The following is a 27,714-nucleotide window of genomic DNA, read 5'->3' on the forward strand; positions in this document are numbered from 1 at the left end:
CACTATTTTAAATATCACATCTTACTTCCCTAAACCAGTGAGGTAGGACAGAAACCATATTTAAATGATCACATCCTCCCAGTGAGAAGCTCAACATGGACACAGTAAGAGACGACGCACATTCAGTTTACTTTTTTATTTTCTGTCATTCTGTAAGACTCTTTATACTCGAACCAGATGAACAAACAAAAATGGAACAGTTATCCACAAAACTGCATTCTCAATTTCCTCCCGTTCTATTTGATTTTTGATCACTGAAAACATTCAAGGCTCACAGTGTGCATAATGGTGTGGGGAAAAGTGGAATTATTCTTTAAAATCATCGGAATCCAAATGAAAAGCCTCCCTACAGCAAAAGAAAAGATAGGAAAAATAAAAAAGTATTTACAAAGCATCAAAATCAGCATTTTCCTGCATTCTTTTCAACCTACAATAACCCCTGGCATTCATTTCAATAATTTGCTGCTTTAAAAAAACAGTTAAGGCCACGTCATAAAAGCCTTCTGATCTAAAGGCCTCCTAAACACTCATGATCATTGAAAGCCACAGATGGACCAATCACAAGTCCCGTAAATGGTAGGAATCATGAAGTGTTGCAAATTTTTAGGCCCAAGGAAGTCCAATCTAGCTGTACAACCCATCGTCGTGTATTGTTCACATCTTCGCTGACGTTTCACGACGTTCCTCAGCCCTACTGTCGTTTCAAACATAATTCCATCTTGGCACATCTTACCCATAAATACGGCCCCTACATTTCCAAAACTTAAACTTTATCAAAATTGCACTGAAGAAGAGCGAAAACATGCGTGCGCGACAGAGCAGAAAAAGAAGGACGTCAGAGGTATGGCTGTGATGTTGACATATCTCAGGATTTCTTTCGAATCAACTTCCTGCAGGTTGGTTGGTTGTTGCGAGATGAGAAGGTGGTTGGACTTTTATTCTAATACTGTGAACCATGTGGAGGTGTTTTCAGGCAGTGATTCAAAGAGTGAGATACGTGGAAGAAAAAAAACGACACAGATTTGCATTCCACTCTTGTTGGCATAGAAACAACACAACCCAAAAACGGATGTCATCACACCATACATGTGGCATACGAGACATGACTATTACGGTAACATAAAAAAAACGACCAGACTTGAGTCGTCGCTAGAGAGATGTTGGTTCTGCTTGGCTAGGAGAGCAGGGCGGACAATTATTTATTGAAGAAACTCTTTAGGAAAAGGAAGTCAGTCATGACTCACTGCATTGCAGGCAGATGCAACCTACGACACAGTATAAAGCTGCGAATGACTGATGAAGCCTCCAGCAAATTTAGTTTCAGACAGTGTGGGTGCCACAATTCAAGCTTTACAGAAAGAATCAAGAAAGCAAAGCGAAGACCTGTACACCAACAGCGAAGCACTTATGGTGTTGCTTATAGACCTGAACAAACACCTGACTAGCCATCCTGAGTCCACAGTCAGAGTAAAGTAGTTTAAGTCTGTAAAGAAAAGATCAGCTACATTTTGGAAACATTTAAGAGACCCTACGCCACCTACTTAAAGCTAATGGACATCTACGCCCCCAATTTTTGCTTCTGAGATTTTCATTCTGTTTTGGGAAAAGAAACTTAAACACTACGGAATGAGACCTGCACCCAGAAAAAGTGCCGATATGTATTAATATAGGGGACGTACATAAACAAATTAATGCTCTTTGCATGCATTAAGCCATTATAAGCAATTTGAGTTGTAAGAATCATTTTGATATTTAGTCTACAGTATCATTACACTTTTGACATGGGTCGCGAATAATCATCAGTGGAGATTTGTCAAATTTTTAAATTCTACGTGTTTTCTAAGCTTGTTAAAATCTTTCGTTTTTAACACCTTCAACAGTGATGAACGTATCCAATGATTCCCCTCCTCTCATTACTAGCATACTACTTTGTCCCTTATAAGTACATCACTGAGATAGAGAAAAGCTAATCAAATACTGTCAGCAAGGTGCTTACAAATTTGTCAAGTCGGAAGAGCGAGAAGGGCGATTTCAATACTGATGGCTGCTAGCCCTGAGCTCATCAAGTTCATGTAACTGCTTCACAATGCAATTGGTCATAATCATTTTAATAAGAAAAACAAAAACTTAAGACCATTCAAGAACACCAGATAAAACACAGCCATTACAGAAAGATTTGGAGTGAGACCGAGTAAAAGCTAAATGGGGAGAGATTTTCAGTTGCTTCTCATTTCCAAATGGAAATCTGTAAACAGGTTTTTGGGGGATTGCAAATGGAAGTAACTATTTATCTTGGAATGTTGTTTGGAGTCTTTGTAAGGCAGGCTTTAGACGGAACGCTGTCATGGTGATTGGCAGTGACGGGTCCCGCCCACCTGGCCAATGGGATATCCTGAATAGAAAGAAAGGGGAGGGAGTACGGGTTCCTTTAGTTGTCCATTTTAGACAACTGCTCCTCAAGTTTGGCAATTCTTTGATCCTGACTGCTGACCAGCTCTCGGAGAGATTTGATTTCTTTTAAAATCTCGTCCATCTTGCCTTCGTTTTTCTGTGGAGGAAGAACCAAAGTGTTAATATTCAGGATCACAGTCTTGATACAGTGAATTTAAAATTCTATTCTATTCCAACATCAATGTTAACCCATAAACACAAACAAAGGACAAAAAAAAACTCTGTCTAAAATCTAATAGCAACCTTTTGTTTCCTATTGGCCTACTGAACAAATTACCTTATTTTAATGTTGTTATAAGATTTTTGAAATAAATTTAAATAAACCGGGTTTTACTATATTATACAGTAATAATATTATACCGTATATTAACCGTTACCAAATGAATGATAATTGTTACTAACTTACAGTTCTTATGGAAAACAAACCTAAGGTGGCTATGCTTAGGGATGCTAAAGACTTTATGGTGACAAAGATAAGTTTCACATTATAATATAGCGTATGTCCATATTTAACTACTGTATAGCGGGCCGAAGCTATAGAGTTGGTTAATGTGTAGGTATGATGCAGCTAATGCTGGTGTGTCTGAAGGGCGGGACGACTGCTCCTGTGATTACAGCCCTGAGCGGAGGGAGCAGAGTTTAGAAGGCACAGCGCACATGTGGGGTTGCTGTCATGTGGTAAAATGGGGATGCGGTTGGAGGTTGGACCTACAGTTGAACATCTATCTCAGATGACTGTAAAACCATTACATGAATTAAAAGGAGAAGTTGCCTTGAACAACACAAACATTGTTGTGACTGCAGTATTATCCAAATCAGAAGTAAAAAAACAGTTTATTATACAGCTTAAAAAGAATATAGAGTATAGAGACTGTAGTATGACCCAAACCAGAGAATAACCAAGAATGTTTCTAATACAGATTTGAGGGTATTATGGGTAATTTAACATAAAAGTTACACAAAAAATGGGACAGAGCATTTCTGAAAGGTTTTGCGTAACAGATAATGTTGTCAAAAAAACTTCTGATCACATAGCTTTGCATAACCAATTACGTAGTAGTTGGTGATGTCACTTGGTGTAAACCTGAATTTGTGAAAACGGCGAAATGATGTGCATGCTCATAATGTGTTGATAATGTGATAATGAGATCATTTTCAAAAAACAAAACCCAACCCAGCTAAAACCAAACATTTTTTTTTTTAAAGTTATTAAAAAGTATTACCATAGAGTAGAGTTTTTACTATAGTTCAAATCAGAAAAAACATTTTTGTTCATAGATTTGAGGGAATTTTGGCACAGTTTACAATTTAGGAAGGTTTGAACAGTACTGATAAAAAAACAAAAATAATATTAAAGCTGCAAGCAGCCTTTAAGCGGGTTTCGAGTATTTGCGCCATTCAATGCAGCCATGCATCCACGAACAGGCTAAGGGGTCAAACCCCAACGAACCCACGACGGATCAAAGTCCCACACACACAGAAAATTGATAGAAATGATCAGTATCGGCTCAAAGAAGCGTTGCATGATTAGACACTCATGACTAGCTGTTTTCTCTCGATAAAACAACAAAATAATCTAATTCAAAGTAGGTTGTTGTCAGGTAATGGTGTCATAAAATAGCCTTTTTCACCTAGCAGGATTCCATCATAGTCACCTGTATAATAGAAAAATGCAGTTCTGTTAGGCCCAAAATTAGTGATCCAGTTAGTTTGTAAAGTCTTTTAGACTTGCCACGTTCAAATAATGTGCATAACTCTCTGAAGATACTTGAGTCGTGCACAGAGCCTGGCCATTTCGCTACCACAATTATAATATGGTACATAGTCGCACACCATCTAAGAGATTTGTTTTATAATTGAATACATTCCCTTGAATAATTATCAAACTAAATGTTATGAATCTCACCTGCACATTTATACTGTGAACCCCATTTTGTGCCACAAAATCCCCTTCATTGGTGACTGGGGGTGCCTTGATGGCAATGTGTGTGCAGTCTATGGCACGAATCACATTAGGGAAGCCTGGATACAATCGTGTCATATTTACTGGCATGGTAATTTCATAATCTCTATGATCAATTATACCTGCAATAGAGAAAAAGCTCTCTTTTCCAATTTGGGCTCTTAAGTGGCTTAGAAAAACCACAAAAACACCCAAAAATTGTTTGAGTGCTAAGTAAACTTTGCGAATGGCACGACAGACGGCACTTTTCACAATGTTCTCTGCATTTCCAACCATGTAAAGGAAGGTGTCACTTGCAAAGTAACACAAGGCAATACACACAGTTTGTGCTGTTGTTAAAGCCTGGCTACGACAAGTTAAACTTTTCACATAAGGATCCAACAAATTAACTAGATAAATTATACCCTCACGTGAAAAACCATATCTTTCTAATACTGTCCCGCTGCGCTAAAGGATCTTATATCGCAATATGTGATTAATCCTGAAAGCTCTCCGAATTTTCCTTGCACCTTTAGCAATAGGTTGCTCTCTTACAAATGGACAGGACATGGCTGTGACAAACTTCCCATATCACCTTCGTTTATAAAGCGTGATCTAATCCTGCTAACATGAAGTTAGCCTGCTCCCGAGCAGGTTTAAGCTAACGGACCCGTTAATATGACATCAAGTCCCGGATAAGCGCAGAAGAGCCTAACGATCCAAGATCGTGTGAAATCGTCAATGATCAAATCCAGCTAACTGAGTTAGCGAGTTACAAAGAATGGGCCCCTTATTTGGATGCATGTGATTTAGAATTGATGAGATGAAAGAGTTGTTTGTTTTGGTTGTGTCTGATTGAGAAACGATGAGCAGGTGATATTGAGAATGTGTATAACTTTAAAGCGAATAAAAAAACTTGTAAGACAGAAAATTTAATTAAATATAAGAATTCTGATAATATAAAGCGCATTTTACGTACATGCCACTGTTAGAGCAGTTTTTGTTCTTGAGTCAAGAATCGGTTGTAGAAATGTTTGGATCAGCAATACGGTGAATCAGGATTTTGGTCATGTTTGATTTGTGATCCTATAAACTTATGAGATTGAGCATGCGTGATTACCTTGAAACTGCTGAACAGTATGGATGTTACATGCATGTGAACTGAGGACTTAAATAAGTGGAGCAAGTTTATTTAATTATGAATAAATAGTATGGATTATGCATGGGTAACACAGTTTCTGTAAAATGTCATGGGCGAAGAATAGCACCTGCCAATTAATATCACATCAAACCACAAGTCAAACGAAACAACCCCAGTGTCTCTACGATGTTCTACTGCAGAGATATAGGTCTAGCCTAATGGTCACTAAGTTAACTTGTTTAGTTGCTATGGGTGTGGCATGGCACCTGTCAATTGATAACACACTAAGCCACAAGTGAAACGAACCAAGCCCTGTGTCTCTATGATATTCTACTGCAGAGATGTAGGACTGGCCAGACGATTGCTAAAATAATCTGTTTGGTTGCTATGGGCGTGGCTTGGCAGCTGTCTATTGATAAAAAAACAAAGCCATTTGTAAAACAAAGCAACTCCTGTGTCTTTAACACATTCTATTGCAGATATATAGGTCTTTTTTGTTAATCCAATGCACATTCTTCAAAATAGCTTATTTTTCTCCAGTTTGATGCTGGGTTTGAACTTCAGCAAGTGGTTCACTTTTTTATGCCATGTGACTGGCTGATTAGCAATTTGATTAGAAAATTATGTATTTTTTGAAGACATGTTTAGCAAAGTCATTTAAATGAATGATATTTCACCTTTTTGACTGCTGTGAAGGCATGCCTCTTCCAATGAGAATCACATTTTGCATGCTTGTTATATGTCATAATATGTATAATAGTACTTAATGGCAAGTCATTTGGATTATTTATTAAGGAGTAGCGACCTTCAACATACTCGTTTCAAGCTAATATCATAGAGCACCCTGTTATGGTCACAAAACTAAAAAAACTCAACATGTTTTTGATGATTATTGACCTAGAGAGACCAAAGAAATGTACTGTGGTGGAATTTGTTTAATTGCTTGAAAGTCCTACAACTAGTTTTCAAAAGTAGGTTTTATACATCATCACCAATAACTCACAAACCATTTGATAGACATCAATGGTTCAAGAGGCAAAGTTGTTATGAATGAGGAGATCTATCGTTTGATATCAATAGTTTGTGTATTAGTCAAATGTCACGTGACACAAAGTTGTCTAGGCCACCAAAAGACATGTACATTTTGCCATTTTTACTGTTTTAGCGCCACCTAGTGTCCAAACGCCACCTTCTTTTGTAGGTGACCTTGGAGTGATGGTCTACACATATCATCTGAGCCCCATGATGATATGTTAAGCCGTTCTGGATTTATGGCCATTTTGATGTGATAGGCTGCGCCCATTTTAAGTTTTGGAGGTCCTAAGCAACGGTGAAAGAAAATTTCAACTTTTTTTCAATGATTATTTACATTCACACTCCACAGAAGTCATCTGCATTGGTTTGGTTCCGATGGGTTGAAAAACCAGGAACTAGTTCGTGAAAGTAGGTTTTTGACATCATCAGCGATAACGCACAAACCGTTTTATCGACAGAAGCGTGTCCAGAGGCAAAGTTCTTCAGAATGAGAAGAGCAATCTTATGATACCAATAGTGTCTGTATATGTCAAATGTCACGTGATACAGAATTGATTATGCACTCCAAAAGCGTTATTTCGCCCCCTGTTGGCCAAATGACTTCACATTTCTTACAGGCCTTCAGTACTATGAGACGAATAAGCCCAGCAAGTGTCGTTTTGATCGGCCTCCGTTTACCCGGTCTAATGAGTGCTCAAACTTCATTGGCCGATGGCAGACATGTTTTTTGAGAAACGCCAAAGTCCTTTTATATAGTCAAGGTTCATGACACAAAGACACACCATAACAAATAATATGTCGATCGGGCAAACGGTTGCGTAGTTATAGCCCTTTTCGAGTTCTTTGCTATTATAGCGCCACCTAGTGGCCAAACACAGAGTTTTTTTTATTGTGACCCCGGACTGAGGGTCTACACATATGGTCTAAGCCCCGTGAAGATACCTCAAACCGTTCTTTAGGTATAGCCATTTTAATGAAATAGGCTACTTCCGGGTTTGACGTTTTGATGCCCCCTAGCGACCCTGAATCGAAATTTCGACTTTTTTTCAATGAATATTTACATTCACACTCTACAGAATTCATCAGCGTTGGTTTGGTTCCGATCGGGCAAAAATCCAGGGACTAGTTCATTTTTTTTTTTTTTCATAAAATGCAAATTAGCGGAAAAATTTGCATACCGGAAATGAAATCGGAGATGTACGTTTTTTAAGTTTTGAGCCAATGATTACACTGATATAAGACACTTGGGTGTGCGACAAACGGTTTAGGAGTAACAAGCCCAAACGCGTTCAGCATCGCTGTAGCGCCACCTATGGGCCGATATGGCTGGGTCACTGTATCTGAGTAGCCTGCACAGATACAACCAACTGACCAAGCCTCAAGTTTCTACGACTTACGGTTTGGGCTGGGCGACCGGTTTTAAGGCGGAAAAATAATAATAATAAAAATCCTTACAAAAACAATAGGTTTTCAGCACTTCGTGCTCGAAACCCTAATAAAAAAACCCGGAGGACCGAAAACAGGTAAGGTTAGAGTCTATAAATCTCACTCACAATAGATGGCGTGGAGTTGGCAGTCTTGTTGGCAGGGGCGGTGTTCTCCGTGTTCTTGGTCAACTTGTTGTCCAGGACATTTTTCTTGACCACTTTGAGATCACGGTTCTTGCCCGGGACATATCCGTTTTTCAGGGATATGAGGATGGGGTCGCCATTTTTTCCATCGAACCAGTCTTCAGCCTCCAGGGCGGCATCGGGTCCCGCCGTGTCTGGGTACAGGTCGTCCTGAAACAAGTCCGACTGACGGAGGGAAAGGTGTTATTAATGATTGTATTCACAGTCAGTTATTAAATGTAGTGACGATATGAGTTTGTTTTGGTTTTATTTTTGCTAAGTTTCAAATATAAATGTTTTTCGTCACAAGCTTAGAGTTTAACCCACGGAAGTACTTTACATTTGATTACTTTATCAATGGTTGCATATGCTTTTTTGAGCTATAACTTTGGGACCTATATATGGACATGGGGAATGGTATCATGTTGAGTAAATGATGAGCAGTTTTTCATTTACTTCCTTTAAAAAGTGAACAACTCCTTCTTTATATAATGCTGACTTCCCTAAAGTTGTTGCCTTCATACAGTGCTAAACAACTCCTGCCGGTACCAATGGTGTCACTACGGTTTATGACGTAAATGCTCTGAAATTTAAAGCCAAATAATATACTGAACTTGGATTCGAATCAACTGTATAAAACCAAGTGTGAAAACAGTCAAACTGCAATTTCAAAACAGGGTCATGTGAACCAACACGGTGGGGGAAACTTAAGCTGAACAGGAAGAAGTATTTGTGGCTCAGGATGTGCTGTCCTGCCTTCAGCGTTTGTAATGTGTAGCCTTTAAAACAACACAGCAAAAGAAAACAAGAGGCTCACTTTTCTTGGCACAGTCATGATGATAGGCTCACACTTTCTCTCATGCAGTTTGTAAAACCTGAGAACACACACACACACACAAAGGTCTGTTATAGAAAACATCCACAAGGGTTGCAGACGTTAGTCCGTGACTCACCATACACAAAAGAACATAATGTAAGAGTTTAATAAAACACCAAACGTACACCCCCAAACTGACCTCTAGTCATGTTTCTCTTCCTCTTAGAAATGACTTTTAAAGGCCTAAGGGTCTTCTAGACTGACATGGTTTAGTGCTGCCCTCTATTGGCAGGATTTGCAAGCTCGATGAATGTCTGCTGATAAATTTTGGCTATAAACCCCACATTAAATCTTAGCAACAGATCAAATAACATATATTTATATATTAAATAGAAAATATATATTGCATATTCAAAAGTAAATAATTCATAGATTCACAGATTTGTTTAGATTTATTCACGGGGGAGGGGTACTAACAAAAATAGGCCTTTAGTTCTTCATGCTAATTGTAATTTCTATAATATATATTATTTTTGCCGTCAAAGACGACCCAGACATATGTTTGACAGGTTTCTGCAGCACATCCACACACACATAGCTAGTGAAATGTAGCATTCATTTTACAGTTGTAATTGCGCACCTTGCAATCTCACACTTGTTGACGTCCAGCCCTCTCTTTGGCATGTATCCCATGCCTCTCTGGGGCTCCTTGGTGGTAAAAGTGCTGAGGTAATGGACAAAAGGAGCCTCGTCCGTGATCTCGAAGTAACGGATGCTGCTGTCCCCCTATCAGAGACCAAGCTTCAGTTAGACACGGTACAAAGCAATAGCAGTATAGAATGTTAAAAAACGTAGTACTCTGATATAAACACAGGGCAAGATTTACTAAACAGGACAAGAGATCACAATTTAAAAACAGCGCCGAGTGGAGATTCCTGCGGGTGACTTATTAACAGGCCGCAAATTAAAAACACAGGACATTAATTCATTCCTATAATGTCAAACACAATCTCGCAAAAGAAGCGCAAATTATCGCAGGGTTTAAAACGTGCTTTTTGGGGCGTTAAATAAAGCCGAAAATACCAGTACAATGACGAGCACCTCTCCAAAAATGTAACAGCGCGTCAATGCAGCTCGGGTCACAAGTGCTGTGATTGGTCTGCTTGAACCCTCTCCCTGCAGGTAAAAAAATCTGCGATAGGGTCGGGTTTATTGCATTTCCCAAGGAATTATCTAAATAAATTATGTGTTTTTCTGTATTAAACAACTCAAGCTGCAAAAGTGGCTGTTTATTTGCTGCTATCACTGCTAAATGCAGTTTAGCTCTCATGCAGCTTACACCATAGACATATATATAACTAGACGCTGCATTGTTCGCTGGATCGTATGTCAACGCAGGCACCATATTGGTGAGGGCAAAAATTCTTGAGTAGAACCATAAAGAAGATTGTTTGGTAAATCCGCAGCCCTCTCTGCTTCATATAATGGGAGTATATGGGGTCCGCCGTTCTAAGAGTTCCTAAAGCACATGATTCCAAAAAGCGGCTTCTGGAGACATGTTGACGTTTTGTGAAGTGACTCGCTCAATAAATCATAAATTTGAAAGCCATTTTTAATAATATTAGCCATACTGTACAGCCTCAACACTCCATTTCTGCAGGTGGCACTAAACGCACCAGACACTGCAGTGTTTCCCCTATGTTTACGGCTTTGGGGGGGTCTCTATATTTTCTATATTTCTATGACGTTGTGGCGGACGACCGGACAATACTTCACTTTCAAATAAATCATATTTAATCAATTGAGCCCAGTCGAACATCTAACGTTTTATCAGGCCATTTATTTTATATTCAGATACCCACAATTTGTAGGCACTCGTGCTCAAGCGAAGTCCTAGTGGCCTATTTTAATAAAACTACTGACAACTAAATGTCACAACTGAAAATAATTTATAATGAGCAGAAGTACTTACAAAGTTACTAACAAGTAGCATTTTCATGCCATTCATACTTGAACTGATTCTAAATAATCCCAGATTAAAACATGATTCATTATGAAATGCTCTTAACATGCTACTTATTAATGCTATTGATATTATTAATTTACATCAATTTACCTGCTCTAGGTGTCTGCAGGTCTCTATATGCGACGCGTCTTTGGCGGGAGAAGCAGCATTTACGGAGCATTTAAAGTGAAATGCGTTTGGCACTATACGAAGATATTAAAGATATCAGCCAAATATTGTCAAGATTAATTTCACCTACATCTCGGATAGCCTGAGGGTGAGTAAATAAATGGCAAGTTGTAGTTTTTGGCTGAACTATCCCTTTAATTTTAAAGTAGCTATAATCCAGACACGAAGCAACAATAGACATGGTAAAGTTGTACTCTATACGTATATCGTAAACCATTAAAATATGTTAAGAAATGTAAATGTTATTGTGCTTTTAATGCTGAAAAGGCGCAGCTCTCCCATTGGGTTCAGTGGGCTTTTACTGCACTGTTGCCCTCACCAATATGGTGCCATTATTGACATATCACAGCAGTGGAGCAAAGCAGCCAATGCACAGTCTATTTATATATCTCTATGGAGTACACAACAAACCGCTTCTTCTTCGCCTCGTGTCTTGTGGACAATGATGCCTAGTGGCCATTGTCTGTCGACGTAGACAACGACACACAAGTATAAACCGGTGTAGGTCTGACGCAGATGTAAAAAATCCACGACTATGTTGTGCTGTGTATACTGTGCCGAACAGATCACATGGCTGAACTCTTGAGTTCAGAAACACTCGATCCAGATGTATGTGCAACGTTACCTTTCCACACAGGTAGACCACATTAGTATCGGGGTCATAGAAGGGCAGGAGGACTCCGTTACTGGTGTCCATCTCATGAACAGAAATGGGCTCGTCTATATTTTCCTGTGGAAAAAAATAGAAAAACCGTAACGGACCAATATTGCAGAAATTACAACGATATGTGATTTTTACAAATATTATATCGAGGCACTTCACAGAAAACCGTATCAGAAAGCGCACACACTTTATTACATCATTTAAACAGTGTTATTGAGAAAATCTTTTTTTAGCTTAGTGTAAGGAGTTTGTTAGCATTTTTGCGACTGAACAACTACTGGAATGAAATGCGTGTGCAGTTTCCATGGCAACTGACCGGATCCCACAGCGCAAGCTGTCTCTCACTCATGCGGCTAAAACCAGTGGTAAACACTTTGCCATCAGACATGAAAATGGCTCTCATGGGTCTGGCACCCTCGTGGGCCTTGTCCTTCTCCTGCCAGGGAGAAACAATGACACATCACAACACTGCTCACGTTAATGCGAAACAGAACAGACAGATCATTTTGGGACCATGAAAGCACAGCAAAATACAATAACTTTATTTGACAACAGAAAATGAATGTCCATGTAATTCAGAGATAAACATAAGCCATTTCTTCCCTTTTACATTTTTTACACTAAAGATATCTGCAATCATTAATATAAATAAAAAATTATATTTCAATATATTTTCATGTCTAGCTATGTTATAAAAATATATAACGTACGGATATAAGTGTAGAACAACTTTTCATTTAAACAGTTAAAAAAATAGTACAAACGGTATCTTCATTTCGCATGCACTGACCGCAATGATCTCCTCCTTGCGGGGATCGATGACCCGGATTTTCTTGTCTTTGCAGGTGGTACAGATGATGCTGCCACTACGGTTCCAGCACACGCTATAGACGAGGTCAGGGTGCATATCCTCCAGATTGATCATGGCCTCTCCCGTCCCCACGTTCCAGATAATAATCAAATTATCACACCCTGCGGACAAACCCCGGGAGAAAACATGACACGCGTATAAGCATATTTCAATGTTTAAGACATGTTATGACTAAAACAGACTAATATGATAAAAGATAAAGGTGCATGGCGCACAGTGGTCACATTACAACTGAACAGAAGATACAGATGTGACAGTCCAAAAGAAATTAATTCATAGAAAGATCAAGTTTGTCTTCATATTTAATATTTAAAGGTAAGATCTATTTTTAACCATTTAAAGTTATAAACAGATTTGTTGTACTTAATCCCTTCCATTGAACTGAAGCCCAATGAATTGAGCTGTTTTCAATAACATCTGGCAGTGCTTCTTTGAAAGCAGCTGGAGTTCATTTTCCTTCTAAGTGCTTGACAGTTACTCAAAAATGCACTTGGATAACTGCCGAGACATCTTTAAAAAATAAACGTTTAAGATGTGGCTTGAAGGTTAACGCGTGTGCTTCAACACGTGGCATGATGCTGCTCATGCAGTTGACGCTGTCTGACACCATTTTCTGATTCCCTCCCCCTCTTGTGTTTTCAGTCTCTACTTAACCAACTTCTATCTCAAAGCCCCCAAAATAAACACTACTTATGTGTTCATTTTGAATACTGTTACTTAAAAATAAAAATTCTGTATTCTCTTGTCATTTCAAACCTATATGACATTCTTTTTTCCACAGAACACGAAAGAAGATATTTTGAAGAATGTGTTAACTGGATCCCATTCACTTGGACTGGGTTTGTTTCTTTACAATAGAAGTGAATAGATGCCAGTGCTGTTTGGTAACTAACTTTCTTCAAAATATCTTTTTGTGTTCTGCAGTGGAAAGAAAGTCATAAAGGTTTATTATTTCCTTTTTGGGTGAACTACCACTTTAACTGGGAATTCAAAGCAGTTTAACAATGAGAAATCATTGCAAAAACGTTTTGTTTCTTACCTGCACTGAGGAGGATGTTACGGGCAGTGGGATGCCAGGTAATAATGCCCACTCTTTTTGAATGACCCTCCAATACCACCACAGGCTCGGACAATGAGGTAACCAAACCATTCTCTGGGATCTGCCACACCTGAGAACAACAGCAGAGCAGAACAGTTTAAAACGTTTTATTTCCAATATTTATTTTACATTGATGATTTAATGGATAGGGAAGCAGAATAGGTAGGTAATGAGAGAAAAATTGGATCAGAAAATTGTTAAAGTTAGATTTGCATCCTGTTCCACACACACAGCAACATACCATACGTTGAAAAAAATTTTATATGCTCTTCTACTTGTAAGTTGCTTTGGATAAAAGCGTCTGCCAAATAAATAAATGTAAACTAAGGACAGACTTTTTACATTCACAATTACAAAAAAGTGCCTGGAGGGGGCAGCAGAGGGCAAATAACAGAGACCCGCAGCACTTCCTCATCTTATCAATGTGCATAACACAGGTTATTATTTGTATAATAAGTCGACAAATTAGGCCCATTACCTTAATCTATTTATATCTACTTATACTTGAAATTTTAATTTTGTCATCATTTACTCACCCTCACTGTTTATTTATATTTGAGATATTATAGAAGAATGTCAGTAACAAAACAGATCTCATTCCCCATTAACTGCCAAAGTAGGGAAAATAAATACTATGGGAGTCAATGAGGGATGAGATCTGTTTGGTTACTGGCATTCTTCTAAAACATCTTCCATCTTCAGCAGAAGAAAGAAATGTATAAAGGTTTGGGACAATCTGAGGGTGAGCAAATGATGACAGAATCTGAATTTTTGGATAAACTATCCCTTTAATATACATGTAGCACAGGTTCAGGAATGCTTGATTCTCATTGCTTGGTCAAATTTTGTTAAATAATTCTGTAATATCATTAAAAATATTATGTCACGAATAACATGCAGGCATGCACACAACTCAATTGAAATTTCTGAGGTTGGGATGAAGAAAAACAGCTTGATTCATCAACCTCCATATCCTCAAAAGAAGATGAAAAACACTGTCCCAATAAACTCATGCTCGCTCACTCTTTACACTGAAGTTGATGTTTTTGCTGCAGTCCGGCCAAATAAGGGCTAGTAGCGAGATACAAAAACATTCAGAGCCAGCAGGACTGACCTCAGTCCTTTAAAATAGTAACTGCTGATTCTATGACTTCAGGGTAGCCTTAAACTAATCTGAAACAGCCCAGAAGTCCCATCGCTTATGCTGTGATCCGATCTGCAGCCGCTCGAATGAGTCACGCGGATGACTTTGCCAGCCGCACTTGGACTTAGTAATGGTAGGTAGAGATGCAGATTTACATTTGTGTCCATTTTAGTTGTTATTTAACCCCTTTCCCAAGTATTACCGCTATCATAATATTTGTTGTATTCTGTTATATTTTGAAAATGACTTAAGCAATACATCTATTAATGTTCTATGCATGTGAAAGTCCAATCATGTAAATCAGAATTTTGAAACGTTAAAAGAAACTGAAAAGTAGAAGGGTGACGTACCATCACAGTGCAGTCTTCAGATCCGCTAGCAATGACGTGGTCATTGTGAGGGCACCAATCAATGTCCAGAACAGGACCGGTGTGGCCACATACTGTAGGGTAGGCCTTATCTATACGGCCCGTCTGAGGAGAGAAAACAGAGAAAGGGAATTATTAGATTATGGTAGCATGTTTAGGAAAAGTGAAATGCACACTATGTCAGCTGAAATCTACGTAATTCCAAAATAAACTTGGCATGGCCTACGTTCATGTTACAAAAAAAAGTTGGGTGGGCAGACCGCCATTCTTCTGTAGATTTGCAAAGAATAGCTCGTCCGGCATTGTAACATTAACACACGACAGCTGATTTAAAATAAGAACAGATTGCACGGCTTTTGTTTTCAACACGGCTTCCAAACGCAGCCACAGAATTGAGTGTGAAGCGGACCCGTGACCTTTCCATTCGAAGTGGAAGGTCACACGGACACTTAAAAATGTGTGAGAAAGCTAAAGGATATTTAGAAATGAATAGATGTTACTTGTTGTAAATTACAAATGTTATCCTGTACAATACTATCAAAATGATTTGTGACAAAATAAAATTAAGCAATTGAGTAGAATTTAAACGAACAATATTCATTTCTGCCAGTGTTCTGTTTCACTCTCTTCTCTCTTTTAAACCGCAAACAAAGAAGCAAACAAATAAAGGCATGGCTGTGGTGTCATGCCCAGTCAGCTGACTTCCTGATGACATCTTTTCTCTAGGTCACGACCTTTGATCTCTTGCAAGACCACAATCTCTGCATTGGGCCGTGTGATCGGGTGTCATCCGATCATATTGTTCAATGTGTGTTTAGACACAACCACACCCACACTTTTGTTCACACAGCTTTTTTTCATTGGGTGCTGCTTTGCCTGTGGTTCGATGACATCACTACGCAAAGCCCCGCCTAGTAAAGCACACCAGCCTGGATCTGTGCAAATGAACCAGCACCCTTAAATGAAGACACAACCCCACCTGTACATAAAACCTGCGCTGTGTACACATTCCTTCTCAAGTCTGGGCATGGAATTAACAACGCCTTATGAGAGAGGAACTACAGCAGACCTTTCGCAGTTTTTCGTGAGTTAATAGCCCATCATGTGTTTTTGAAGTATGTGTGGATTGTTTTGAATGCCGAGCGATGATGTCACGGTGAAAAAGTCTGGCGGGAAAGGATCAAAAGCAACACGGGGGAAAATGTCTGATAAGTTAAAAACTATCCAAGACTCCATCACAGTCCACAAATAAGTGTTGTGTTATCAAGAGTACTGATAACCAATCACTATGAACAGCTAATCAAACCGAGACAGACTGGCTCTTGAACACTGATACAGTGCTGCTGCCAGCCAATAACAACAGAATAAACTCAAAGTCCAACAAAAATCATCACATTCACCAAAGACAACAAACCAAGAACCTTTCATTATTTTTGCATGACTTCTTCATCTTGTCTTGCGTTTGCTGCCTTAAAGTGAAATGATTGACAACATATTGTACATTTACACAGATGCTTTTATACAGGGCACCTATTCTATACATTTCGGTATGGGTTTTCTCGGAGATTCAAACCCATAACCTTTACAACTTAACACAATGTTCTACCAAATAAACTATGACAACACAACATCATCATTACCGGTGAAGAAACTCAAGATTTTCCACTGAAGATACAAGTTAAGGTTGTGTCAATTCAATGTGGGTGCTAACATGTATTGGTTCTAAAGTGTAGTTTTTTTTCTTCATCATTCTCGGTGATACAATAAAAAAAGAATCAATTTACACACCTAGTGTTTGTGCTTTCAGCTAACAGGAGGACTTTAAAGGATAGATAACATTCTGTCAACATTTACTCACCCTCTTGTCAGTTCAAACCTAAATGACTTTATTTCTTCAGCAGAACACAAGAGAAGATATTTTGAAGAATATTGTCAACTCGCATGCCTACGCATTAGTTTTTGTGGATGGGGGGGCTGTGCTGTTCTGTTTCCAACTTTCTTCAAAATATCTTTTGTGTTCTGGGGAAGAAATAAAGTCACACAGGTTTGAAATGACAAGAGGGTGAGTAAATAATGAGAGAATTTTCATTTTTGGATGAACTGTCACTTTAAAGGGATAGTTCACACAAAAATAAATCTTGAGTGATCATTTATTCATCTTAATGTCCTGTATATGACTTTTTATTTTCTGTAAAAAGCAGTAGTAAAATTTGATAGTTGAAAGTGATAAATGGTTTCCTCAAGACAACTCGCCAGTATCCCAAAGCCTTTAAATAGGGAGGATCCTGATAAAGTAAAAGCATTAGCCACGAAATTGATTTCCAGACATTACTGTCATGTGCTTTTTATAGATCACTGACATTGGAGCAGAGGGTCAGTAATGATGATCTCTCTATGGATTTCAAAATGGCTCGCCTTTCTTGCTGCCTCATTATTTATTAACATATTCGGAGATACCAGACAGAAAAATGCAAGACTTCTCATTATTTATTAACATATTCAGAGATACCAGACAGAAAAATGCAAGACATCTCATGCGCGTATTAAAAGACTACTGCTGGGTGAGAGCTTAATGGTCAAAAATGTTAGTCTGATCACAGCGCACAACAAGCCACACCATTAGAACATCATTCATGTGTGTATCACATAAACACTGAAGTTTATTACATACGTAGATGATGACAAATAGCAAACCACATTAATAATTACATTAATAAAGACAATAAGTACAGATTCACAGTTTATTTTTATAGCAGTGGGTTTTGCGTGTCATTCCAAACCTGTATGACATTTTTCTTCTGCAGAAAACCTTTTCTTTTTTTAAGAACATTGGTAACCATACAACATTGGACCCCACTACACCGACTTTCATTTTATGGACACAAAACCACTAATATGTTTTTATAAATCTTCCTTTGAGTTCACAGAAGAAACAAGTCATATACAGGTTTCGAACAATAACATTAGGGTAAATAAAAAAAGTTTTATCCATTTTTCGAAATATTCGTTTTTGGGTGAACGATCCCTACAGTAATAGAGATCAAATATTGCTATAAAAAGTTTTGCAGCCGTTTTTGCGTCATTAACTCCAACTCAGGCTGAATCATAAACATCACTGTGGAGGGCTGAATTTGCATCATGAATATTTATCTGAATTAATTACAGCCTACTAAAACTGGAGCTGTCCCGACACATCACTGCAAAGAATTGAGGCACACTTGTTGCATAGCAACAGTAGCAGCTTTACTGCGGACTCCTACCTCAGATAAAGACAGTCTGTCTGAACGCATTCAATAAACAGCATAAGAAAAACATTCCTCATCTCTATAAATCCATTTACAGTTGACGGACATTACATTGAAGAGATAAAAAGAAAAAGAGAGGGGACGTTTAAATCATGGAAAAGCACACACACAAAACAGAAAGACCAGATTCACTGTAGAGGTGGCCAGCACAGTCAATTTTTGCAGTAAAGTCTGTTTTATCCATTCAACGTGGAAATTTCCATTTCTTCCATCTTTAATATTTACATCTACAAGGACTAAGAGGCAGGGGTGTCCTAACTCAAGCATACCAGAAGCTGACCAACCAGATCTCATGTCATTTCCTTGATAATGAAAAGAGCCAATCAGTGCAAAGGGGGCGGAGCCATCAGTGTCAGAGAGAGTTGCTCTGGGCAAACAGGTGTTTGAGGCTGACCAATTGATATGACTAGAAAGAGAGGGTTTAAAAAATATCAAATGATTGAGAAAGATGAAAAGAAAGACCTACTATTAGGCCAATATTTTTATTGCGTTTTAAACAGAGTTTATTTTAAACCTACTAAACATATGTGACAACAGTGAACTTGTATCGACACTTTGCAAAATATACATTTTGTAAAAATTTGGGTAATATATATAAAAATTCACGTTACACTTTCTCTTTTTCTTACACACCCCAATCAAAGAATCTATTGGGTGAGAGTGCTGCGGTTCAGCCAATGGAGAGAAAAGAGGAAATGGGCCTGGAAGGCTGACAGCCGGGGAGCTGAGGATGACCATATAAGGTAAAATCTGCAGTCAGCAGCAGCCAGAGCACAGCCAGTTCACCATGAACAGTAGGGGGCTCCTGAAATACAGACTAGGAATAAGAACGACACATCCATGGCCACAAACACACGATGTGAGTTACATCTGTCTATCTGACAGCACAGGATATATGGAGTTGGACTTTGGGGTTTAGGGACTGAACTCACTTCCTGTCTATGCCCTCCTTTTTCCTGTTTCCTCTCTTCTCTTCATCTTTGGTGCTCTCTTTTTTGTGACAGCAGTGACAGCAGAAACCGAATCGGTTTGCAGAGGGTTCAGTTCAAATACAGGAAACCCATCAGAGATGTCCAACATAGTTTAAACAAAAGCCATGCAGATCCTAACTTTTTTGAAAAGGAAAAATCTGGGTTTAATGTTAGCCCAGTTTGGACATTTGTGACACAAATATAATGATTAGGTTTATATTTAGTGTACGGTTTTTCAAAGCTGATATAGACGGTTTCAAAGCAATGACTTAAACTAACGTTGCTGCGCATGCACGCTTTTGTGGCCCAAACGTCCGGTACACATCTGCAAAGAATAGAGTCTCTGTGAATTATTTCTGACAACAAGTAAAATAAATAAATAATAAATTAGCTAGCAAGTTAGAATGTCTAGCCAGTATTATTTTGGGTTAGAAGTAGAAGAACCTTACTTAAACGCGACCAAGTACTGTAAACACAACCCACTCAAATTGTTTATTTTTAAAAAATGGATATTCAATTAAATTCAAGAAATTGTTTAATACAAATAATACATTAAAATTTTAATATAAATGCAATAAAATAGAAATGGTATATTTTTTGAACTAGCCAGAATGATCCATGAACACAGACCGAAGTTAACTTCGGGTCAGGCACGTGTTGTCCGACGAAACAGTCTATAACACAATTTAACCACAACGCATTGGAATTTGTTACTCTGTAGTCAGAGTTTAATGTGCGATCAAATAGAAATAATAGTGTATAAAATTGTCCAAAGATAAAAACTTATCAGACGTCCTCTGGATGACGGGCAATCTCCTCCCCCCAAACGTAATAAAGTATACATTTGTGGCATAACATAATATTGATACAGTATTGGGTTGCATATTATTTTACAGTACGTGTACTTACAGTGTACTTACTAAGAAAATACTGAGTAGTATAAGGTAACCACTTGATTTAAGTTTAGGTTTAGGGGTAGGTTCAGGGCTAGTACCTAGTTATCACCCAGTTATTATATTTATTGGGAAAGAGGACTGTGAAATAAAGTGCCACCCGGTATTGTGTAGTAAGATCACAGGACGCTACCATATCTATGTAGTCTCGTGTTAATGTAATGTACAATTATTAAGTCACTAAGTTGCCTTGAACTGTTTGTTCTTGGTCACAACCAAAATTAAAACTTAAAATCTCCACTCTTCAAAAGTAAAAAATGGACAAATACTGTCGATAAAGTTGAACTTCTCTTGAACCCAGAACACTTTTACACTTCAAAACCAGCACATGAGCAGGTATCAAAATGAATTAGAAGCATATCGCTACATAACAACCAACGTCTTTCCTTCATGACTTGAACTGCCAAAGAGAAACAGTCGCTAATACCATAACGGAGTCTGGTGTTGAGGCGTAAATGGGGAGTTTCCTGTGCCATGGGTCATTTTTCGGGCTATAACCTCAATATGAGAGGTGGTCAGACAGAAAGGAGGAAAATTAGTCACTCTGGTCAGTTTGAATGGAAAGCAGGAATGCAAGGACTGTGGAAGACACTGGTCATCTGTTTCCCACTGTTTCCTTCGTATGGAAATGAGACATCTGAGTGGGGAAGGGGGTCTTGATAGAGAAAGACAACACGTGATTAGTTTGACAATAGACACCTGATGGTCTCCTGAGGGGGAAAAGACAAAGAGTCTGATTTGAGCTGATCTGTCACCCACACAAAGAATCCAGCGATGGCCCAGCTGAAACTCCACCCCCGACTCCCTCCATATGAATCCATCACTACAATAACCAACATGTCATTTTTAACTACAATTAGAACAATATAGAAGTACATTGAGTTTACCAACAAACTATTTCAAGTCTTCTGATGTTCTTCTCAAGAGCCACGAACACTCGGCCAATCTGCTAGCATGTTCTTTACAGTAAAACAATTGACAATCACGGAAGTCTGAGGATTTAAGAGAGTCTGCTGAGATTGAGGAGTTCCCATACAGAGCTGATCTGGGAAACAAAGGGGTGTGCAGGGCCTGGCATACGCTGAGGGACAATAGCCCCCCAGAGCCAGCTGTCTGTTCGCAGGGGGCTGCTGAGAATAGGACAGCCCGGCCTATAGACAGACAGTGCAAAACCAAATCAGCCTGAGAGTGGATACGTAAGGAGGGGTGCGATGCATTAGACAGAAGGACAGCAGGTGTGCAAGCGCATACACACAGAGGAACTAAAGGGGAATGTGTGCACTAAAGGGTATATGAGGACAGAACACAAAAGATATTTTGAAGAACGTCAAGTCCCATTGGGGTCCCGTTGACTTCAACTGCATGGACAAAAAAACACAAAGACATTTCTCCAAATATCTCCTTTTGTGTTCCACAGAAGAAAGAGTTTTGAATGACAGGTGGGTCATTTTTTTTGGTGAACTAATGCGGTTTTAGGTAAGAGGGACAGACAGATGACCTGCAATCTGTTCTGAGAATACTCAACAGTGAGAATCTGAGAACGGACATGCTTTATTTCTCACAGATTAACAATTTCCCATCACACTCGCACTTGACATAAGGGGTGGAATGACAAAAGATTAATAGCGGCTTAATCCATCACTTTTTAATCCAACCTGAAAGCTGAACTTTTATAAAAGCTTCAAAGCAGCGGTCTGCAGGAAGTGAAAAAAACCTCTAATCATGTCAATAAGATAAATGCGCTCTAGTTGGCCAGCGTTTCTGGCAGGGCAGTCTGTGACATCTTCCGCGAGTGTGTGTGTGTCTGTGAGTGATGATGACAGGATCCTAACTGAGTGCCAGAGGCTTGGATGTCACGGTCGCGTTCGAGCGCTCTCTAATTACAGACCGCTGTTACGAATGTCAACACCGTTGCTTTGGGTTGTAGCGCTAATCTCGCCATTATTACCACAGTAATCGGAGATGTGCAAAATGACACCATCAGATACATTAAGTCAGCGCTGAATCCAACACTTTCCACAGATGGCTTCTTTTACTAGTATTTTCATATAAATCTAGCGTGCTGATGTCGTTATAAAACAGTTTGAGTTTTTTTCATCCTATTTTTTGGTGAAACTACTAAATCCAAATGTATCTTCTTGTGCTTACAATGTGACCAATGGCAACTGAGGGTGTTTTTTAAAGCGGCCCTGCAACGGTGTTTAACGATGTTAAACGTGCCCGTCTTCATTCTTAACATGGTTTACTTGCCAAAAAACGAGGTGGGCGTATTACGTAGTATTTCTGTGCTTGATACACTTCCCCAGCGATCGTACAGGTTTCGGAAAGTGTTTTCGAACACATAAAACTGTTTCGCAACAAATTTTCTTAGAAAAAGCATGCGACACGGCCACAGGAGAGCAGGAGATGGAGAATGCCCAGATGTCACTTTCACTTGTGTGCAGGAGAGAGAGCATCCATTCGCGAAGTTCAGGTGTTTGTTTGTTCTTTGCATTTGGGTGATGAATGTTATATAAACGGTGCATATAACGCTGGATTTGGAGATTGTTTGAAACTGATATATGGAGCCGTCCCAGCTTTAAAAGATGCCAGACATGAACCGCATGTGGTGAGTGAAACTGATGTCTGTGTTTTGTTGACAATGGGTGCGCACGTGCTTTGGTTCAGTCTACCCCTCCCCCCGGACGGGCCATATGTTTTCGGAAAACAATCGTAAAGCTGTTACTATCTTTTATAAATGTGATCAAACTAAAACTAAATACTCTTCGAAGATACGAAGTATGCAATACTACTCTATAGGTACTCCAGATTAGTATGAGATTGGCAGAAACCCTGTGTGTTACGCCCGCTTTAAAGGTCAAGTGTATAAAATTTAGTGGGATTTAGCAGTGAGGTTGCTAGTTAGCCAATAATCAATATCGGTCATTTTCAAAAGGCGATTTGCCAAAAAGTCATTTAATTTTGAAATGCGCTTTTTGACTCCGCTGCAGCCATGTATTTAGTGAGAGCAGTCGGAACGCGTCACTCTAGTTTGTTGCCTAGAGTAATGCCCGCCTACTGCCCCTCTGATTTGTTGGGACTAAGTCACGAGTCCGGCCAATCAACGTGGGAGGATGCGTAACAGAAAGTTTTTTAACTCTCACACCGAAAGCACTTACTAACTGGAGCTGCTTCGTGTTCATGCTCTCTGAGGTAAGGCAGCATCAGACGTTGAAATAGTGAAATAGTGCCTGAATTTCGGAGCAGCTTTGCGGGTTTCCTGCAGGTTTCGCAGGATTTACGCATTATTATCATCATGTAGATATAATTCACATCCATAGTATAACAATGATTTTGCTCTGCAAACGAGCAGCACACTGCACACGCGTTTCTTGTAATTGATCGAGTTGGCGTTTTCCACCTCATTTTAAGTTACACCATTTCAAAAATACAAGCCATTTTAAAGCATAAAAAACTTGAATCGTTGGTCTTCAGTCAGAGCGCTCTCGTGGTCTAATAAACCAATGTTGATGAAATTTAGAAAACCATAATCTAATCTAAAAAAGAGAAATATGAAAAATGTCATTACACATACTAAAAATGGGATTAATCATAAAGCATACAGTTTGTGGGTTATTTTAACTCTCTTCAATTTTACTTAATTGTAGTCGATGGAAACTTTAGGGACCTACTACAATTATTTGTTGCTTGTAGTTGTTTACTGTGTTGCTTGTGGTTTACAGAATTCTGCTGGGTGCCCCCTTCTTTCTTTTGTTATTATTAATATAAGTGTTATGATTAAGATATCTCAGTCAGAATTAAATGTTTCAAATGTTTCATAGCCTGTGTTCTTAATTTTTATATAAATTTACTGTTTTACACCATATATATATATCGGTTCAAAATATCGGTTATCGGTCTAATTCACATGGAAATAATCGGTATCGGCCTTGAAAAACGGATATCGGTCGACCTCTAGCCCACTCTACCCCTCATCCCTCCCTTTCGAAGCACTACTGAGGCAGTTTTTGCTTCTTTCCCAAAGGAGATGTATATACAAACATGCTCTGGTAATCAGTTTGTCCGTTTAGGACTACTGTAGAAAAAACATAGCGAATTCCATACGGTGCATGTAGATAGAAATAGCTCATTCTAAGGTAATAAAAACATAACGCTTCATTATGTTAGGTCTTCATACACCCCTGAAGACATAGTTATGTATATTACATTTCATTTCTTTCAATAGATCCTCCAAAATGACACACCTATGTGTTTAAACCTACGTGAAACACACAAAAACTACACTGTGCTTTTAAAAACAAAGGACAGATAAATGGTCTTGGACAGATAAAAATGTTTAACAACACCAATTTAATGCAAAACATTAAATTGTACATTTATGTAAATCCAGAAAGGGGCTAAACGGTAGAAGATTTGAGAAACATTCTTTGCGAATCAGAGAGTGAACCGCACACTTCAACATGTGCAAACATGCACACTCACGTATGCGCAAGACAGGGTGACACACTCTTTATCTAGAAGAAACAAATCTCTGCCTTTGTAACACAATATTCTGAGTCTGTGACAGAAGGTTAAAGAGGGAAGTGCATTAACCTCTGCTGTAATGAAACCCCAACAAATATGAGACCTTCACATATCGAATAACAAATCGCTGCAGATTCAGCCCTGGAAATTTGACTTTTGTCATTACATTCAAGCTTAGAAATCCAGTAAGGAACAAGATATCCATACATCAATGGATAAGAAATCGCTTCAGTACGACAAGAGAAAAATGTCAATGCTGTTCCAGTAAGTTAATGTTGCCTACAATACTTATACATGTAAAATATAGCTGTAACGCATTTACAACAAGGCGGGGGAGTAAATGAATGAATTACTGTAATGTAACAGTGGTTAGGTAAAATTGAATTGATAGAAACTAAATGGTTAAATCGCAACATAAAGAGTATGTATGTTTCAGCAATGTAGGTAAGACATGCTCACCAAAGCCCCAAAGACATCCAGCGTGTCTTTCTTCCACTCTTAACAACTCTGACACAAATAGATCAAGGCAGACGTCCGATGAATCACACCTTAATCATTGCAAAACCACCAGAGCGTGAGGCTGTAATTACATGTGTGTGCACTCAAACCCGAACAAAGACCATAAGCCCATTCAAAACTAAGACCGTGTCTACAAGGATCTGTACTGCCTCACTTACATTCTTCCTTTCTCAAAAACACCAAAAAAAAATCACTTTTCACAGTGTAATAAAAAAAAAAAATTCCTTAAGGTTCATCAAAAGCTGATGTTCTCCACCAAATTTAAAGCTTCAGGTGTAGAAGTTCAATTCTAAATCAAGCTTCCATCAATTATGTCAAGGGTCATAGCCACTGATCTATATAAATGACTGGATTGCTAATGACGTCATTACACTAAAGCTACCGTGCCGCCATGTTGGTATGCCCAAACGTTCTATTAAATGAACAGGGAGTTATCACACATTAATGATAAAGCATTAACTTACCAGTCCCCCTTTTTATATCTAAAGCCCCACAGTAAATTCTTGCAACAGAAATGTTTATTTCAAAAAAAGCTTATTTAGCTTTACTGCAGCTCACTGGCAAGAGCATGGCGCCAACAACGCCAAGGTCGTGTGTTCAACCCCAGGGGATTGCACATACTTTGAAACAATTGTAAAGGATAAGGCAATATAAGTCGCTTTGGATAAAAGCATCTGCCAAATGCATAAATGTACATGTATTAGAGTGAGTTACGTTCATTTTCATTACAGTAGCGAAAATATCAGATCAGCAGACTAACGAGACACCTGAACATATGACAAATGTGCTTATTCTGACATCTTAATATATATAAATACAGGGTGTAAATGATCTTTAGGTCATGAAGCTTTATTTCTAAACATTTCCACATGTGCCATTACAACAGTGTGCAATACACACTTACCTTCTATACGTCGCTATTCTGCCCAAAATAAACATTAACATTGGAAAAACATAAGTAACAATTAATTAAAGCACATATGTAAACTAAAAATTTATCGTGCGCCTGATAAGCTGAAAAACTGGTTCTTTTAGATTGTCATTTTGACTAAGTCAAAGGCGCTTTCTGTCAGTTGGTCATACAAGATGGCGGCCCAATCGCTTCCGTTGGCTTCACCGACCTGCCGTTGGTTTAGCTCTCTATGCGAAATCCAGTCATTTATATAGATCATTGGTCACAGCTGAAAAAAGCTTTTTTTCTACTTATTTTTTCATCGATTGATTGGGTATTCGGATAATAAGTACTAAATACTAAATATACAAGAAAAAATAAGACAGGTCTCTTAAAATGAACAACTTATTTGTTTCCTTTTTAGAAAAATGTACATATTTATTGCATTCATTAATCAAAACACAACTAAACCCATTTAGTACATTCCATTGCAATATTACATTCAAAATGCACTTAAACACAAATGTTTAAATAAGAAACATTAATAAAAATAGAAAGAATAATTTCAAAGGTAAGCAACTAACATCAGCTTATGCATGATGCATTTAGTTTATCTAAATGAGTTTCTTTTTTTTACTATTAAATAGTAATATTTTCTCCAGATACCAGACTTTTACTTTGCCAGGTTGTCAGAAGACGCTTATTTTTATTATGTCTGTTTCTTCACTCAAACAATAAAATGTTCGCGAAATAAACTCTCAGAGCAACTCTGGAGATGAAGTTCATGTGTTCATGTCCTCATAAAGCGCAGACACAGACAAATTCATGAGCATCACGCGTGTACCACGTTAAACTGTTCAGTTCATTCACTCAGACACGCAGAACAAACAGATGGAATGTGTAAATAACAGGATTCGGAATCCACTAGTCCAAATCTAGACTCAATGCAGCCGGAAAACAAGTTTCACTCGCAAAATAGACAAAAGCTAAGTGAACGTGTTAAGAGTACTCACCTTATGTAGTGGCAAAACCATGAATGCTCCGCCTCCGCTGGCTTCCACTATGAGGGCGACGAATTTGGGGTTGACGGCACAGAAGGCGCTGTCCCACGTCACCCGGGACACCCTGATATCATCGTAGCACTGGTCATTCTTCACCGCTTGCCCGAACACATGCCGGAACTTGCTCTGTCGCACAACCCGTTTGAACATATC

General features: G+C 38.6%; 1 protein-coding gene across 1 annotated transcript; it reads right to left on the reverse strand.

Moving 5' to 3' along the window:
• Window positions 1-121: 121 nt before the first annotated feature.
• On the reverse strand, window positions 122-27,714 carry LOC130419213 (coronin-1C-A). Its single transcript, XM_056745765.1, has 10 exons — window positions 27,514-27,714; window positions 15,319-15,441; window positions 13,765-13,894; window positions 12,645-12,826; window positions 12,171-12,290; window positions 11,816-11,920; window positions 9,637-9,782; window positions 8,997-9,054; window positions 8,123-8,365; window positions 122-2,548 (listed from the first exon to the last, which is right to left on the reverse strand). The coding sequence occupies exons 1-10, from the start codon at window positions 27,709-27,711 to the stop codon at window positions 2,429-2,431; spliced, it is 1,425 nt and encodes a 474-aa protein (XP_056601743.1). The 5' UTR covers window positions 27,712-27,714; the 3' UTR covers window positions 122-2,428.

This window comes from Triplophysa dalaica, chromosome 4 (genome assembly GCF_015846415.1).
Source record: "Triplophysa dalaica isolate WHDGS20190420 chromosome 4, ASM1584641v1, whole genome shotgun sequence".
NCBI classification, from domain to species: domain Eukaryota; kingdom Metazoa; phylum Chordata; class Actinopteri; order Cypriniformes; family Nemacheilidae; genus Triplophysa; species Triplophysa dalaica.